The sequence below is a fragment of the Suillus subaureus genome, assembly GCF_016647635.1.
Source record: "Suillus subaureus strain MN1 chromosome Unknown BJ212scaffold_8, whole genome shotgun sequence".
Classification (NCBI taxonomy): domain Eukaryota; kingdom Fungi; phylum Basidiomycota; class Agaricomycetes; order Boletales; family Suillaceae; genus Suillus; species Suillus subaureus.
This window is the reverse complement of record NW_024538564.1, coordinates 45,653-61,945: the sequence shown is the minus strand read 5'-3', so window position 1 is coordinate 61,945 and position 16,293 is coordinate 45,653. Positions and strand designations below refer to the sequence as shown.

Below are 16,293 nucleotides of genomic sequence, written 5' to 3'. Positions count from 1 at the left end.
TCAACAAGATAGGTGAGATTTTAGTTTCATATGCAGCTAAATCCCCACTTACCTTGGGCGAATCGTAGGTTGTTTTTGAATATGCTACAACCCCAATACGGTCTGTGAATGGTCAACTAAAATTGTCGCAATTTGCAATGTATTTGGAAATTCGAAACACTGCCTGAGCGTCCTGGTAGGCTGATATAAGAATACTTCCGCAGCGCTGCGCTGTGAATGCGATACACCGGGATTCTATAGACATGTCAAAACTATGCTTGGGCAGCCTGACCATCATCGATAACAAGGAACTTTGAATGGAATCCTGAACCTGATGAAATGCATGTTGAATGGCCCGCCAACATGCGCCCAATCACACATATACTCCGGAACTTCCCAGCTAACAGGTGCATGAATATCCGCACGGAGGTGGCTGTGCGAATAATCCAACGAGTGTCGACACCCGAAATGTTGGGTCGTCGAATTCAATATATAGTGACCGGACAAGGTGGTACATGCACACCAATATTGAAATTACGGCGAGTCCGCCGTAGATTCGTACATGTGTACAAACTTCGCATATATACATTATACAATCATTAGCGAATAGTCCAACATCAAGCAACGTGTGATGATATCGTAAATCGCTTGAAGGTATATCTGTCAAACCATGAGTAACCAATAACAAGATAAAGCTGAATAGACATCATACCCGAGGAACGCAAGGTCCTTTTGAGCATCGGTAGCGTCTACTACAGGGCCTTCGGCTGGTACTTGGTCAATCTCGTCCGTAGGGAAGTACGACGTATCCGTGATCGAGCGAAGATGTGGTACAAAAGGTGCATCAATCAGGCGTATACTGTCCCACTCCACGCCATAGAAGAACGGATGATTCTTGATCTGTTCAATATTCAATCGGCGATCTTGAGATGTGATGAGTCTGCCGAAGATGTGAGCACGACTATTCAGCAGTTATATTTTAGACATCGTACCGCCGGATCAGATCTTCGGCTTCTCGACTCAGATGGACATCATCCGGGAACACTAGGTGGTATTGCCATTGCATGATCTTTTGATAGGTATCGTGCGTATTTTCGGAGCAGAAGGGAGGGTATCCAACCAGGCATTCGAACATAATCGCACCTAACGACCACCAATCACACTCGTTGCCATAACCCTTCTGCTGAAAGATTTCGGGAGCAATGTAATCAGGAGTTCCAACAGTCGAATATGCCTTGTCACGCCACCAAATCAGTGTTTGCTGTGGACATAGCATAGCACTGTTCTTACCAGTTTCCGACGGTTAGCTTTCCATGTAGCGATTTGGTCTTTGCTTGACATAGTCAAGTGTATAGCATTGACCATGACACTGTTACGGGCAGCGGCAGCCGGTGACTGCACGCCGTTGGAAGAGTCCAAAAGCCGCTGGTAATAACTTGAATCATGTTGCTTGTGAAAACCAGTCGACAGTCCAAAATCAGACAGCTTTATATGACCATCCTTGTCGATTAGGATGTTGTCCGGCTTGATATCCCTGCGAGAACGTATAAGACTAGTAACGTGAAGAAAGGCTATGCTGACCTGTGAATGAAGCCAAGCTTATGAACAGTGTCGATAGCAAGTACACATTCTGCGATGTAGAACCGAGTGACGTCCTCGGAGAATGTATCATATTTAATGAGCATGGTCATGAGGTCCCCACCAGGGAGGAACTCCATGATAAGATACAGCGTCTGTGGGTCTTGGAAGGAATAAAACAGCTGAACCACCCAAGCGGAGTTGGACTCGGCCAGAATATCACGCTCAGCACGGACGTGGGCCAACTACGAAGAAAGCTCCAGTCGCCTGCATCTGTCACGACGAAGAAACACGTACCTGGTCCTTTTTCAACATCTCCTCCTTCTTCAATGTCTTCATAGCATAAATTTACCGGTATCAGTCTTTTGGACCAGCCTGACCTGCACGCAATGACACCGTATAGTGCATGCCAACTGAGTTGACAAGACCACCCACCTCACCGAAAGCACCCTTCCCGATCACCTTAACTGTTCTGAAGTCATCCAAACCTAACCGCGTCCGCCGAAGTCGAAGATAAGTAGATTCTTTCTTTCCCAGTTGTTGCAGTTGGCGATGTTTCCTGTCTTCGGACGTCATGACAGCGGCCTGCAGCTTCCTTTCAAGCTCAACGCGTCTGCGAACCTATCAGAGCCTTCTTCTGAGTCGACCGGCAATTCTCAACGTACCTGGTGTTCCGCTCGATGGCTGCCTCTACGGCAACTTTGTAGAAATGCTCCAGCTTGAGCTGCGCAGCTTTTGCACGGTGAACAGCATCGTCCGAGAAACCAGCAGCGCTACGCTCGAAAGTAACATAGTCGGCTAGGTTTATCTGAGCCTGACGAACTTGAAGTCGTCGACTGACTGCTCGAGCGTTGCATGACAGTGAGGGCCCGCCGCGTCACCTATCAATTAATAGCCGAGGTCGAGTATGTTGATCGGCTGGTTAGCTATGTAAACGTGACAAGAAAATATTCTAGGTTCTGATTGTAACTTTTGAGTTGTGATTTCATATGTAGATGCTAGTATAATACTAGTGATAAGACAAGGGACTCCATACTATTTGGGCTACGTCTGAGGAACGCATGTACACGAAGTAAGATATCATAATGGGGGTAATGAGAGTGTAGGACGCCTGGGACCTCGTAGTACAGTTGAGTGAATAGCAACAAAAGGATACAGTAGATCACGGGTATTTATCTTTAAAATCGGCTTCTGAGGCCCATCGAACATGACCCGTTTGGTTTGACTTAGATTGAACATATCGAGGCAGTGACTGTTGAGAAGCCGAATAAGCAGGTACGTAAGGTGAATGGAATTGCAAAGCAGGAGATCCTGGGCTGCTTGCAGGCGTGAGCGATTCATAAGATGCAGAAGGTCGAGGAGGCGTTGAGAATCTGTTCTTGGCCCCACTTTCACATCGCATGCATAAGGTAGGTTTCGGACTCGAATGAAGGTTGGCAACTTACATGTGAGATGGGCGCGGACCTGGATTGACAGCTGACGCTGGATGTAAATAGGATGATACCGCTGACCTATATACGCCATCAATCAGATGACTAACTTCAACATGACAACTGCATCGCATACGAGTAGAGTGAAGCAGCATTAACTGCTGTCGAGTCAGATGCATGCTCCCAAGGATCATACATGGAGCTAGATGAAGTTGCGTAGGCAATTGATGGGTTAAAATTTAGCCGGGCATTTGAGCTTTTCCCTGGGGGCGTTGGCATTGGATGCTTCGAGCTAGAGGGCTCGAGATAAGAACCATGAGAAATACGCCGGTAAGAAGTCTCTACGGGTGGTTCAGCAGGGGAATATGATGAAGAGGGACGGTGCTGTGCACGACGGATTGGGGGTGGATTAAAGGAAGTACGGTTGGGTGGTGGTTGTGATGCAGAGCCACTGGCACGATACATCGAGTATTCATACGGAGGTCCTTCAAGGGAAGGACCTACAGCTGTGAAAGGCGGAGGAGGCGAGAGAAGCTCTTGATAGTGCTCTGGTTCCTCTTTGAGAGGGCCAATTGGGTAAATGGCAACTGGTTTGCTACGGGAATATTGGGCGTCTGCTGGGCTTGGAGGAAGGGGGCGAGCTCCCCGAAGTGTACGCCTCTGTATATGAAGTGGTTGTACTGGGCCCTGGAACAAACTTAAAGGCTGTTTCTGCTTCTGCTCCTCTGGTTCTTTAGAATCTTTACTATCGTCCTCTTCGAGCTCTTCCTCGACATTATGAATAGGGATCTTTGATAAGAGCAGCTCTTGAAGTTTCTTTTCAACAATCTTCCGGTCATGGCCCTGCTGGGACAGCTCGTATGAAGGTGGGGGTGGGTTACAGGAATCACTGCTCATTATGAACCAGGTTTGGTGCTCTAAAGAGGGACGGCAAGGACATCGAACAAGGTCGAAGATGAGTGTTTCGTTAAGAGAAGAGATAAACGCCCAGGTCCAACGGAGAGTCCAGTGTTGCCAACATGTATACACAGCAAATTGCTACTAGCCCTGACACTCACTGACACATATGTCAAGTTATTATTACATACGCATCATGACTCATGTCACGACGTGCGAACTCCCGGAGGCACTACTCAAAGTAGAGGGATTAATATTATATCGTGTACGACTTGAACTGCAAGCAGGTGGCATGAGGCAGCAGGAGGATCTCGCAAGGTGTGATGAAGTCCACATTGTTTGCTCACCTCGTGAATAACACTTGGTGACTCCGCATTGGCAGTGGTGGTTGCCAAGTCTATCGTACTTCACAAGAAACCAGTTCATGAACTACAAGCCCTCACTGAATAATACTCTGCAATACAGAAGTTACTAGATGAGCCTATACGGATGTGGCAAATAATAATATCCGGGTAGAATTAATCTCACCAGCTGCGTTATTTGATGCCACAGGAAGTCGAACTGGCAGCAGTAGTACATACTTATAGGCGAAGTTCACGTGCACTATACATAGCAGTAGAACGCCTATAGCTCAATACCCTCAAGGTTCGTGCCCTTGGCCCAGCGTCACATGTTGATACCTGCTGACTCCAAAAGAAACTCACCAGCTTGGGCAAGCGTAAATATACATCCGTTCCTTCACAAAGTCAACACGTGGCCCGAATACAACGGGCAGATCTTACTCACCCCAACCATCCAGGGAAACCAACTCCAGGGTGCCTCCGAAATACCTATAAAGGTAGCTCAGTTGACATTATGAAGGCACTAGCCAAGAATCACGTACGTTGTGAATATGTTGCTCATAGGTAGGCCCAACCCAATTCCAGGATGTGGCGCAATGCCAGCCTCACGTTCAGGGTCTTTATTGTTCGAATCCACATTCGACTGTTCAGACCGCCATGGGCGTATCTGCTCCGCAACAGTTGCTTTGACACCTCTCGAGCTAGCGGAGCGTAGTGCGCCCAGCCGCGTGTCATCCATGCGTGTTGCATTGCGGATGTGAGAGAAAGAGAAGAGGTCGGAGGGTGACTTTATCCGACCTAATGAGAGACCACCACCTATAGATATTCACTTTAAATTCGCTTGTAGACGAGAAAAGGGATGCCAACCTTGATCAGATATTCTCACCCCAACGTCGTTCTCGCCAACAACGATGGTGGCGCGTATAGGAGGGAGGCTAGATGAACTTCGGTGGTTCAGTCCAGTAGCCGTCATTGCCTAGAACGCCGTGAGCCAACCACTCTTTGAGATGTGATCCGAGAACCTGCACGTTTTTGAGAAGTTCAAATATAATGTACCTGGAGAATGAGGCGTGTGAGAGATTAAACACGATACGAGTGAAAAGATTTACTCGAGGTGTTCGCGTATGTAGGAGAACTTAATATCGATATGACCGTCAACGATCACTTCCGGCCATCCACGATTCGGCACGCTCTCCCCAGTTTCATCTTCTATATCGTGCGGCCTGCTACGCAAGAGCGCGACGCACTTGTCAATGGAATGTCTGAGGTTGAGCGCCGTGTAAATAATGCCGACATGTGGGTCATCAGGGAGACTGAGGCTGTTGGTTCCAAGCGACTTCGAGAGCGCAAGGTGATGTTCAGCGAGAACACGCCTTGAGATTCGGGACACGAGCATGCGTCTCATGAATGCATCTAAGGAATCTGGTGGAAGGTGCGGAGATGAAAGGGAGAGTCCCAGCGACAGACTTGGTATGACAGGTGCACTGGGATATTAGTAGTTAGAACCAGGAATACAATGAATCAGAAATAATGTATTACTGCTCGTCCAGAATACTCTCGAGGAACCCACAAAAGGCCTGATTCTCTTCCAAGGTGGTGACTTGAGGGTAGCGCCGAAACCTTATAAACAAGTCAGAAAAGTACGTTCTGCACAATCAAGTTACTGACTTCTCAAATGCAGACCAATACAACTGTAAAGTTGCCCGAGGTCAAGAACAAGCTATGAAGTAGTGTTATTTGAGCAAACCTCATAGACCTGAGCTACACCCTCCTGGGTTACCACTACATACGGAAGGGCTTGCAAGTCTCTCAGCCTGTGGGCGATGCGGACAGGCAGCTCGGTGCGGACATAATTAGCGCTCTGTAACAAATGTGATTGAACATTGGCGTTAACATTATGCCCCTTCAAGCGCTCACCTTTATCAGTTTCTCCTCGTCCATAGACCGCCCAAAGAACACCTATCATACCATGAGTATATTAAGAAATGGTTTTACAAAAGCAGTTTCACGAGCTGTCGGAGGCTCAGCCTGTTCGCTTCCTTTGAAGCATAGAGCTCTAGTTGGCGATTTTGATAAAAGTGGAGCGCGGTTGACTGGGGCTGGACCTGACTGGAGGAGTGCCTTTGCAAGTTTCGGGCACAAGCGCTTGCATTCCAGCTATTTTGAAACCGCCATGACATGGTTGGGTGGAAGAAGGTGCCAATGGTGGCTTAAATGTTCATGAGTGGGCCGTTTAGTGGGAGATACGAGTCACTGAAGAACCATCCCTGGAGTTCACTATAGACGCTAAAAACGTCTTCATGGTTCCATCACCAGTAGTATAAACTACTCTTCAGAAGGCAGTCGTAGGTGCAAACTACAGAATGCCCTCTGATTTTAATGCGCCGATAATCAAGAAAGCCGATCTACGGTCTCTATCAACTCCTATCCAATCCCCCTTCTTCTCGGAGGCTAATCCTTCGTCGCCAAAGACATATATACTATCTGGATCTCCTTCCGACTCTGCTTTCTCCTGTGACAACTGTCTTTCCTCTTCCTCACGATCCCAAAGTACCTCTTCCCACTGAGAGTCGCTGATGGTGACCGCCACTGTTTTAGCTTCTCGAATATTTGGGAGGACCGATGTGAGAAGGTTGGATAGAAGCTCTGAGGTTCCGTCTGCAGTTTGAGAGTGGAGAACCGGTAATGGGAGATACTCGGCCTGTGCATCATTATAAATTGAATTAATTTGCCACCTGCGAAGGCTGATAGCGTTGATCGCTCACCTCAAGAAGCATACCTTTGACGGCGCCACCAGCAAGGACTACATGACCAACACGGACAAGCCAATCATTGCCAATAGCAAAAACAAAACCTTCCACAGAGAGTTGCTGACCGCCCTGACTTCTTTGCGTGCCAGGAGCTGTTTGCCTGACGGGGATCCAGCGTGCTCTCAACTGATGCAGAACTTGTTCTAATGCGCCAGGCGGACGGAGTGTGAGGAAAGTAGTTCGGTAATGTGGTGGGACTGGGAAAACCTGTCCATCGGTAGTCTGGGAGTTCTGAACAATGTCTGCACGAGTAGGTGCTGCAGGATCCTCTAGAAGGACGAAGACATTCTCATTCATCGTCAGAGTGCACATGGAGCGCTCTGAGTGGACTGGAAGGCCGGGTATTGAACCCAGTGTCGAGCGGTAAGATTTCACGCTCAAGAACCACCTTCCTCGGAGCTGACCCTACGAGCGGCATCAACGAACCGGGATGAGGATTGAGTTTTCGTTGCAACGAACATGGTGGTTTCGCATTATATTTTCACGGATGAGGTCGAGACCTGTGCTTGGTGCATTGATCCATCGAGCAAGCCTGGATCGTGTATCAGGTCAACCATGACGAGCTGGTGCTGAAGTAACTTGCCCTGTGAATCCCATGAAACAAAAGAGTTGGTTAATAGTAAAGCGTGGACTTGTGACACTGTCCACTCGTGACCACAAGACGTGTGACAAGACGCGTTAGACTCAAAATACAAGCTACTTACTCCTGATCTCAACCACCTATCAACACAAATGCCTAAACGCAAGGCGCGTGAGGATCCTGACGTTGTCACCGAGGCTTCTCCTCCAAAGCGCGCCACTAGAGCCAGCGCTCGACAGAACAATTTTGGACTGGCTGCACCATCAGCCCGGTCTAGCAACTCTCCGAAGAAAGTTATCCAGCAGAGTAGCAAAAGCTTTCAAGTTGATGCACAGCTGGATACGCCAGTGCAATCTGCACGCCCCCCACGAACCCGTAAGACGTCACCCCTCAAGAAGACCGATGCTTCGTCACCTTCAACAAGGAATGGAAAACAGAAGTCTAACCCGATGATGAGTCCTCACAAACCGGAAGAACCTGACAACTCCGATGACGCCGATGAGCTGAATCTCTCCCCCCTCAAACTGCCAGCCAATTGCACAACGCCTCCACCTAGACCTCACGTTGGACGCGTCCTTCTGCATTCTGTAGAAATTACGACACCTAGATCATTCCCAAAGCTTGCTTTCACAGCCTCACCGGCGCCTAGCACCCGACAACCCCTGGCTAAGATACCTACCACAACCACAGGTGTTGCATGTCACGTAGCAGAACTAGTTGCTGCATCGCCAAGCCGTCCTTCCCCCTTTCAGAACGTCTTGCCTCCCCAGAACTCACCTAATCGGACTGATCAACTTCCGAGTACAACGAGTAGGGATAGGCTACAGTCGAAGTCTCCCAAGAAAGATCAATCTCCAGCTTCTAGACCCCAGTCACCTACCCGCATTCCTCGTAGTCTCCCCTCTCATCTCGGCACGTGCCTCCGTCTACAGAAGAGTGCTATGCTATCAGAACTACAAAATTGTAGCATGGAATGCGATGAAGGCGCTAGTCTTGGCCCTGTTAATACGGCAGCTTCTCAGCAACTAAAGGATCTGCTTGCGGGAACTGTCACTCGTGGGGAGGGCAATAGTTGTTTTGTCCTAGGACCACGCGGCAGCGGAAAGACTGCCGTAAGTTGCCCACATCTTCCCGTCGTCTAACCATATTTAAGCCAATGTTTCAAGATTGTGGATCGAGCTATCGCGTCTCTGGACCAGACTCCGATTGTTATTAGGCTTTCGGGTCATACCGAGCTAAATGATCGCCTCGCACTTCGAGAAATCGCGCGACAGCTCTCCCTCCAAACAGGCAAAACTTACCTTGGTGAACTTAATAATGATGATGACCAAGATGATGACGACAATCCTTTCCTGGACGCCAGCCCAAGCATCGACATCCCGCCCCCATCCCATCTCCCCGCGTTGGTATCAGCCTTAACCACGCTTTCGCGGCCGGTGGTAGTCATTTTAGACGCCTTCGATCTCTTTGCGTTACATGCTCGGCAGGCACTTCTTTACTGTTTACTGGATACTGCGCAAAGCTGTAAAGTCGGTCAAGGACACAATGGCATTGCAGTCATTGGGGTAACTACGAGGATAGATACAATCAACCTTTTGGAGAAAAGGGTCAAGAGCAGGTTCTCTGGACGAATGTTGCGTACTGCAGCTCCGACAGAGCTCTCATTCTGGATGAAGCTTATAGAACGAGTGTTACGAGCCCGAATTGAACCCCAAGAGGAAGAGTGGGAGCCGTTATGGACCTTGGCTATCGACAATTTTATCACGGATCGGAAAGTGCTCGAACAAATTCAAGAAACTGTCGCTGTTACGCGCGACATTAGGGTACTTCAACGAATCCTGGTGCGACGCCTAGGTGGCTAGCTCGAGAGCTCTTCTGACTATCGAATAGATTGGCGTTGTCGCTGCACTAGCCCCTTCGTCTCCGTTTCCCACTTGTGCGCAGCTCATATCAGCAGTACATGCACAGCGTATATGTGATCCATTCCCTCACTTGAGCAGTGCGTCTATTTACATTCTCTAGCATGAAGATTTCGGCTCACCCCTCTACCAGCATTGCCGTATCCCTCAGTCTGTCTTCTAATAGCTGCCGTGCATGCTCATACTGCTGGCCATGATGCCATAACCTTCGAGATGCTTTACGACGCTTTCCGTGAACAATACCGTGCTTCGGCAGCGGCCCCGATCCAGGTTGCAGGAGGAAGCATCGGCATGTCCCGGTGTACTCGTGAAGTTCTGATGAGGGTGCGTTAAGAATTCTTATCGACCTATTTTTATCTGCTGAAGTCTAGAAATACAATTCAGGGGTTCGAGCGCTTGATTGGTGAACGAATATTCATATGCATAACTGCCTCGTCTACCAGCATCGCTCCAGGATTCGCTCGATATCGAAGCGCTTTAACCTGGGATGATGTCAAAAGGGCAGTCGACAAGATGGGTAAAACGAACTTGAAAAAGTGGCTCACAAAAGCGCAATAAGTTTGTGACGTGGCTGCATAGCTTTGTTCGCCATTTAGAATATGGATCAATCGAGGATCTGTGCAAGCTATGTATGTATTCTGGCACGCATTGTATATACGAAATAGTTCGTCCATGAGATTGAAATGCCTCGCATGGCTATACAGGTTGTTGGATTCGAGTATCAAGTACAGGTCATTTGACACGTGGTATAACTCTTTAGCCAGAACTAGTAAGACTGCTGGTTCACGTAAACATCTTCGGTGAATGTTTCGTCGATCTGCGTCTGAGCTTCAAGTAACTTGTCGTCAAAATAAATCACGATGTGGCAAAAGAAATCCATACCATGCTCGCGCGCTTGCTTCCTCTGATGCGCAGACCACGCGTCAGCCTATTCCAGTGTTTCGTTAGAGTGTCTAATCCCAATAACTAAAATACGTACACCCTTCGTCTCGACCAAGCGGTCAACGGCAGCTCCGGCAAAACCAGCGCTGGACACTGCATGAGCAATACGAAAAGTATGTGTCTGGCGCGACTTACAAAAGTTCCTTGGCCAAAGCGTGGCTTTGGGGCTGGCCATTCCGGGCACAGTGATCTTCGTAAGCCTTGGCAGCCTGAAATCCAACATGAGAACTAATTAGGGCGGGGAAAGAGTGAGCTTACCTCGAACGCGACGGCACCACCAAGGAGTTCGTGGCTTAACTTAGCTTGGTGAGGTGCATCTGAGCTTTGGAACTGTAGATACATCATTGAAGATGTGTTATTTGTGGAGTTATAGAGGGACTAACCTCGTCGTACTGGGACTGAGAGCTAGTGAAGGCGTCGAGGAAACCCATGATAGTAAGTAGGAATAAGTGAGTGGATGCAGAGGGGATGGGTGCAACTTGTGTTTATATACCTTTGGACAGAAGGTTCTATCAATCCAAAAGCGGAGTATATGATGGGCGGTGTCAAAGATGATTAGGATCACATGAGATGTCTGGGGGACCACAATAGCCTCATTCTGTTTGATGGATAGTACCTTGGCGATGGTCGATATCCGGGAGATCTTATCTCCCGCAATCGGATTCTGGAGTATTGCGCGATCGGACATCATCAGAGGTGAATTCTATAAGGCTGTGTCCAAGTTAAGATGGACGCAAAGATAGGCAAACAATGCCGATCCAATCAGGGCTTTCCGTCACCTTCTAGTGTAGCTGCGGGCGGTGACAGTAAACTTCCTTGTGCTGGAATAGAAAGTGCTGCGGTCGTTGGAGGGCCCGGGGGGACTATAAATTCACAGAATGATTTCCATGGTGGCAGCGAGGGGAATGCGAAAACAGTACGAGATGGTTCCTACTCTAGTATGGGAATAACGGTGACGATCAAGGCCCGTGACGGCTGGAACATAAGATTGATCGAGTGTCAGACGAACATGTCACCCTTAATAACTGAAACAAGTGGAATCCAGGGTGCACGCGTGCACTCAAGTTAAAGCAACCGTTTCGTTCCGTCGGTGGCAACATTTAAGAAAAGCGTCATTCAAGCATTTTGATAAACTATTAATTTTCACGCCATTGATAGGCACATCCGGCGCATCTGTAACATTGTCAGCCGGGCTAGGTTGGGTTATGAATAAACTGACTAGTCAAACTTACCTGTAAACTGATCCAAAGAAGCCCACGTTTCGTAAGTCAAATCCAAGAGGAGGTAGGCTAAACGCACACATCGTCATAGGCTCATCTGCAGATCTAATCTGTAGCTGATAGAAGTACGCGCGTGGGTGACCACACTTGTCACAAGCGACTATTGGTCATGGGTCAGTATCCCAACATCCTAAAAAAGAAGGGACTGACTGGCAGTAGAATCAGCATCCCGCCAAGTCTCATCTCCTCCAAGCACATCGTCTACCACCTTGCGCTTCATACGCGAGCGGGATGTCATCTAGACATTGTCATTAAAAACTGTACAGTGATGGTAAAGATCCGAGATACACACCTGCTTCGAGATCGGAAACTCGTATGCGCACGTATTGCATGCCCATTTATTGTAGCCTGTTTCTGAGGATATCACAAGCAGATTAGCACATGTCGGACAGAACAGCATGTAAATTAGGTATGCTGTGGTAATTTCGTGCAATACTTGATTGGTAGTATACACTGAAGAAACTGAGAAAGAAACTGTATGTATACGAACCAGTTCACGGTGCTGTGCCACTGCCGTCAAGTCAAAAGTTGCTTTGGATTAAATCAGAGATCACGTGTCTATCGATAACTGCTGCCGCCGTGTGTATACGACCTGGAGACCTGGACCGTGTTCGCTAACTCTTTCACACAACTTACCGCCGCTGGCAATAGAAGACTGATGGAAGCGCCAGCGGATTTATTTGATTCAGGCTACGTTAACGAATTGTTGGTCCTTTGCCCTGGTTCCAGTCGGTTCTAGTTTGACGGAATCCCTTACAGACACATACAGGCTTTCATCAACGCCCTACAGTCGGACGACCTAGATGGACATGATGCTTTATCAACAGCTTCACCCCACACCGTTCCTAGCTCCCCTGTGCCACAGAGTCCTCGAGTGAGGAAGGTCTCCGCTCTTTCCGATTTCGCTCCAATCAACTTGAAGGTGAAGAGGTACGGAGCTCCATTCCCTGGTTAATTGATACTGCTGAACTTGTTGTGGTTAGAAAACGAAAGGGGGATAGGTCTACGGGTAGGAGGCAAGAGTGGTCGTTTCTCGTACTCCGATGGCCACTCCTGGTGAGCATCAATATCCCTGTTTTAACCCCACTCAACATTCATTCTTTACCAGTTTCTAATATTTGTCCTCATCGCGGCTCAATTCGGATTCTACATCCTTATTAGACAACTTGTAAATACCAAAGAATGGCTGCTGGCATGCAAGTTTGACCTTGACTGTACCGACACCTTGGCTCATCCAAAATCCCAGGGCGAGGGCAGAAAGGCCTTCTACGAAAGCGTCTTCGTGGGGCACGCACATATCAGGTGTGCGACATGGCTTGAATCTTGATATATGCATCAGTCTCTCACTTTTGGCTCTAGGAATGGAAGGAAACGGCAATGATGCTCGACAAATACCTTTTATTCAATGACTGGAAGAAGGTTGACGAGGATGCATTTTATGATTGGAAACTTCTGCGCAAGGTGAAGAAAGTGCTGTATATCAGACACAGGGGCTCAAGCGGCACATGTCAGGTGAATCGGTCGTTGAAGATTTTGAGAGAGAAGAAAGATGTTCGCGGCGTTCTCGGTGTATTAGAGACATGTATCCGAACCAATTTTGTGGGAGTCGAATCTTCCAGGTGAGTTTTTTTCAAGTTACCCAATCCTACTCCCATTCATGATTCTCTTAGGCTTTACAGTGAAGTAAGCATTTTATCCTTCAAATAGGAGCCTAATCCACACCTTTGAGGGATTAGACTTTTCTGGGCACCAAGGACTTAATCGAATGTCAGTTTCTACCAAGATGTATCTTATTCGGTCTGATTCCCCTTTAATAGCATATCATACAGAGTTGCAAAGCGCATTACAATTCGTTCGAGAGTCCTCAGAGCTTTCTATTGAAGAGAAGAGGAGGTTCTTCAAAAATGCTAGTACTAATCTGGGAACATCTGCCTTGTGTCTCTCAGGTGGCGCGTCTTTTGGATATTGTAAGTCGGAAACTACTTCACGCGATTGTCATCTGACTCCCTCTTCTAGACCATTTTGGTGTAGTGAAAGCTTTCCTAGATGCAGGGTTGCTTCCCCGGGTTATTGCTGGAACATCCGCTGGTGGTCTGGTCGCCGCTATGGTATGCACACGTACAGATGCGGAACTGAAGATTCTTCTTGTTCCGGAACTCGCCCAAAAACTGACGGCATGTGAAGACACCTTCACTGTATGGATAAAGCGTTTTTGGGCCACCGGCGCAAGATTCGACAGTGTCGCATGGGCTCGTAAAGTTGGCAGGCATACTCAACCGACGTTTCTTTTTTTGACCTGTTTTTTTACAGTGCACATTCTTTACAAGAGGTTCTATGACCTTTCGGGAAGCCTATCTACGGACCGGGCGAATACTCAACATTTCTGTCGTCCCTGCTGATCGCCACGCGTAAGCTCGTTATCTGGGCCGTGAGTCTAAAACAGCTGATATTCATTTTAGTCCCACGAAGCTCCTGAATTACATGACTGCACCGGACACGATAATTTGGACGGCCCTACTCGCTTCAGCAGCTGTACCCGGGATTCTCAACCCGGTTGTACTGATGCAAAAACTCCACGATGGCCGCGTAGTGCCATGGAATTGGGGTAGTAAGTTCAAGGACGGGTCTTTAAGGTAAGCAGGCATGATCTGCCGAAATATTTTCACGCGCCTCTGACATCAACCAGGGTTGACATTCCTCTTCAAGCTCTCAAAATGTACTTCAATGGTGAGATTGTTGTTATTGGACGCTCATGACCGGCTGACTATGATTCGAGTTACCCATCCGGTTGTGTCGCAAGTAAACCCTCATGTCCATTTATTCTTCTTTGCACCTCGTGGGTCGGCAGGAAAACCGGTAGCTCACAGGAAAGGAAAGGGTATGGGATGAATACCTTATTTTTTCTGGTCAGTGCTTCATGCGCTTACAGGCTGGCGAGGCAATTTTCTTCTGTCTGCGGCGGAACAGTGGCTCAAACTGGAGCTCACAAAGAATTTCAAGGTAAATGCTTATTTGATTGTGCAGGTAGATTCTAAATAAACCATTCCGACCAGGTGATTCGTGATCTCGAGCTTCTTCCGCAGTTACTCGGACAAGACTGGTCTAGCGTCTTTCTGCAACGTTTTGATGGGGCTGTCACGTATGTACCAATCATCCGACCATCTGACGACACTCACACTCGGCTTCAGAATCTGGCCGAGAACGCGAATTTTGGTGCGTAGTCCGCACAGCATTTTCTAAATACGATGCTGATGGCTAATTGAATGATAGGATTGGTTACATATCTTGAGTGACCCAGACTCGGCCGAGCTCGAACGAATGATGAAAGTTGGGCAAGTTGTAACATGGCCTAAGGTCGGAGCTACTGGCGCTCCATGTCTTTATTCTTTTGCTCATCGTTGACTTCAGTTGCATATGATCGAAAATCGGTTTCGCATAGAGAATGAGATTCTCATGGGTCGACAGGCAGTCCGCATGGCAATTGACCGGGTTCGGTCTCGTACAAATCCCGGTGACACCCGGAATAATAATATTATTGTTAACGGTCAAGCCGTCCCTGAGCCCGTTACCGGTCCACGACTTCGTACAAGGTCCGAGTCGCCAATACCATTGGACTCGGATACCGAACGTGCATTCGAAGACAATGGCACGGCTTGGTACTTCCGTCGTGGTCGCCCTACATCTGTCACTCCACGGGAATCTGAGACGAGCACATCGCATGAAAACAACTATAACAATACTACCGACCCTTTACGTTCTCCTGTTCTGCGTCGCAAGTGGGCATCTGATCTCCTCGATCGCAACGGCGATAGCGGAGTTGGAAACTCGTCTGCAAGCCCGCGTACAACCACGCCAGAACCGTCTGCTGATGATCCAAGGCAAAACGCTTCTAATTCATCCACATTCTTCAGAAATCTTAGGCCAGGATCGTTGTCGATATCATTCTCGGGTTCTAATAGACCTGCCAGATCCAATGGGAGGGGTTTGAGTGTAGATGCATCAGAATTTGCCTGGAGCAGTGAAAGCTCATCGGAGGATGAATTAGATCACCTCCAACCACAGCCTGCTCTTCACTTGAATACCGAATTCAATGAAGATGCAGTTTCAGATGGAGAAGGAGTAGATTCAAACTGATCCAGTGTCTTTATTACTTGTATACTGTATACTGACTGTAGCCATGACTTCAAACATGTATTTCTGCACTCCCTCTCTGTTGAGAATCTCAAGTTCTCATATTCTTAGCACAGACAATGATATTCGAAACACTTCTTCTGTTTGTAACTTAGCGTGTATATTGTAGAAGCAGTTGGCCTTCCGGCGATTGCCGAAATTTAACAACTACCGTAACCACCCCTATTCGACTACACCCCTACGCACACTACGGTGATAGCGCCCAGCGGCGGCAGTTGATTCGGAGACGCCCAGCCTTGTGCCTACGCAGATGCCGGTGACAGGTAGGCGGACTGAGCTTCAAGTGAACGAGCAGTAATTTATGGCTCGACAAGAAAGCGAACCCATTTTTCAAATACCTCGAGGC

The 16,293-nt window shown here is 48.1% G+C and overlaps 8 protein-coding genes across 8 annotated transcripts; 2 read left to right on the top strand and 6 right to left on the bottom strand.

Annotated features, from left to right (window-relative positions):
• Window positions 1-596: 596 nt before the first annotated feature.
• BJ212DRAFT_1445606 (kinase-like domain-containing protein) lies at window positions 597-2,414 on the bottom strand (the record flags this gene model as incomplete). Its single annotated transcript, XM_041338137.1, has 10 exons — window positions 597-639; window positions 692-919; window positions 972-1,213; window positions 1,270-1,513; window positions 1,561-1,802; window positions 1,855-1,890; window positions 1,929-1,937; window positions 1,993-2,170; window positions 2,223-2,355; window positions 2,381-2,414. The coding sequence occupies 10 exons, from the start codon at window positions 2,412-2,414 to the stop codon at window positions 597-599; spliced, it is 1,389 nt and encodes a 462-aa protein (XP_041195431.1).
• BJ212DRAFT_1002605 (uncharacterized protein) lies at window positions 2,362-4,050 on the bottom strand. Its single transcript, XM_041328819.1, has 3 exons — window positions 3,124-4,050; window positions 3,003-3,068; window positions 2,362-2,945 (listed from the first exon to the last, which is right to left on the bottom strand). Exons 1-3 carry the CDS (start codon window positions 3,882-3,884, stop codon window positions 2,720-2,722), a joined length of 1,053 nt encoding a protein of 350 aa, XP_041195430.1. The 5' UTR covers window positions 3,885-4,050; the 3' UTR covers window positions 2,362-2,719.
• A 362-nt stretch (window positions 4,051-4,412) lies between these two features.
• On the bottom strand, window positions 4,413-6,475 carry BJ212DRAFT_1338317 (alpha-ketoacid dehydrogenase kinase). Its single transcript, XM_041335009.1, has 12 exons — window positions 6,235-6,475; window positions 6,143-6,184; window positions 5,973-6,086; window positions 5,894-5,916; window positions 5,765-5,845; window positions 5,335-5,709; window positions 5,254-5,281; window positions 5,093-5,201; window positions 4,768-5,041; window positions 4,671-4,714; window positions 4,589-4,620; window positions 4,413-4,538 (listed from the first exon to the last, which is right to left on the bottom strand). Exons 1-12 carry the CDS (start codon window positions 6,403-6,405, stop codon window positions 4,509-4,511), a joined length of 1,323 nt encoding a protein of 440 aa, XP_041195429.1. The 5' UTR covers window positions 6,406-6,475; the 3' UTR covers window positions 4,413-4,508.
• Window positions 6,476-7,667, bottom strand: BJ212DRAFT_1338312 (uncharacterized protein). Its single transcript, XM_041335008.1, has 4 exons — window positions 7,619-7,667; window positions 7,495-7,567; window positions 6,991-7,440; window positions 6,476-6,926 (listed from the first exon to the last, which is right to left on the bottom strand). Exons 1-4 carry the CDS (start codon window positions 7,630-7,632, stop codon window positions 6,582-6,584), a joined length of 882 nt encoding a protein of 293 aa, XP_041195428.1. The 5' UTR covers window positions 7,633-7,667; the 3' UTR covers window positions 6,476-6,581.
• Window positions 7,668-8,067: 400 nt separating this feature from the next.
• BJ212DRAFT_1551860 (origin recognition complex subunit 4 C-terminus-domain-containing protein) lies at window positions 8,068-10,195 on the top strand (the record flags this gene model as incomplete). The annotated part of the gene is made up of 5 exons (XM_041341917.1): window positions 8,068-8,727; window positions 8,782-9,456; window positions 9,506-9,614; window positions 9,668-9,858; window positions 9,919-10,195. 5 exons carry the CDS (start codon window positions 8,068-8,070, stop codon window positions 10,090-10,092), a joined length of 1,809 nt encoding a protein of 602 aa, XP_041195427.1. The 3' UTR covers window positions 10,093-10,195.
• Window positions 10,196-10,300: 105 nt separating this feature from the next.
• BJ212DRAFT_1478303 (uncharacterized protein) lies at window positions 10,301-10,907 on the bottom strand (the record flags this gene model as incomplete). The annotated part of the gene is made up of 5 exons (XM_041339689.1): window positions 10,301-10,462; window positions 10,514-10,562; window positions 10,612-10,685; window positions 10,735-10,806; window positions 10,860-10,907. 5 exons carry the CDS (start codon window positions 10,905-10,907, stop codon window positions 10,301-10,303), a joined length of 405 nt encoding a protein of 134 aa, XP_041195426.1.
• A 705-nt stretch (window positions 10,908-11,612) lies between these two features.
• On the bottom strand, window positions 11,613-12,156 carry BJ212DRAFT_1266181 (uncharacterized protein; the record flags this gene model as incomplete). Its single annotated transcript, XM_041330552.1, has 4 exons — window positions 11,613-11,649; window positions 11,772-11,856; window positions 11,907-11,994; window positions 12,049-12,156. 4 exons carry the CDS (start codon window positions 12,154-12,156, stop codon window positions 11,613-11,615), a joined length of 318 nt encoding a protein of 105 aa, XP_041195425.1.
• Window positions 12,157-12,414: 258 nt separating this feature from the next.
• Window positions 12,415-15,890, top strand: BJ212DRAFT_1478301 (acyl transferase/acyl hydrolase/lysophospholipase; the record flags this gene model as incomplete). The annotated part of the gene is made up of 20 exons (XM_041339688.1): window positions 12,415-12,461; window positions 12,516-12,686; window positions 12,740-12,812; window positions 12,865-12,970; window positions 13,003-13,058; window positions 13,116-13,217; window positions 13,269-13,375; window positions 13,427-13,439; window positions 13,493-13,523; window positions 13,574-13,723; window positions 13,773-14,014; window positions 14,067-14,164; window positions 14,216-14,389; window positions 14,443-14,483; window positions 14,533-14,634; window positions 14,686-14,756; window positions 14,810-14,895; window positions 14,945-14,969; window positions 15,027-15,110; window positions 15,165-15,890. 20 exons carry the CDS (start codon window positions 12,415-12,417, stop codon window positions 15,888-15,890), a joined length of 2,505 nt encoding a protein of 834 aa, XP_041195424.1.
• Between the last annotated feature and the right edge of the window lie 403 nt (window positions 15,891-16,293).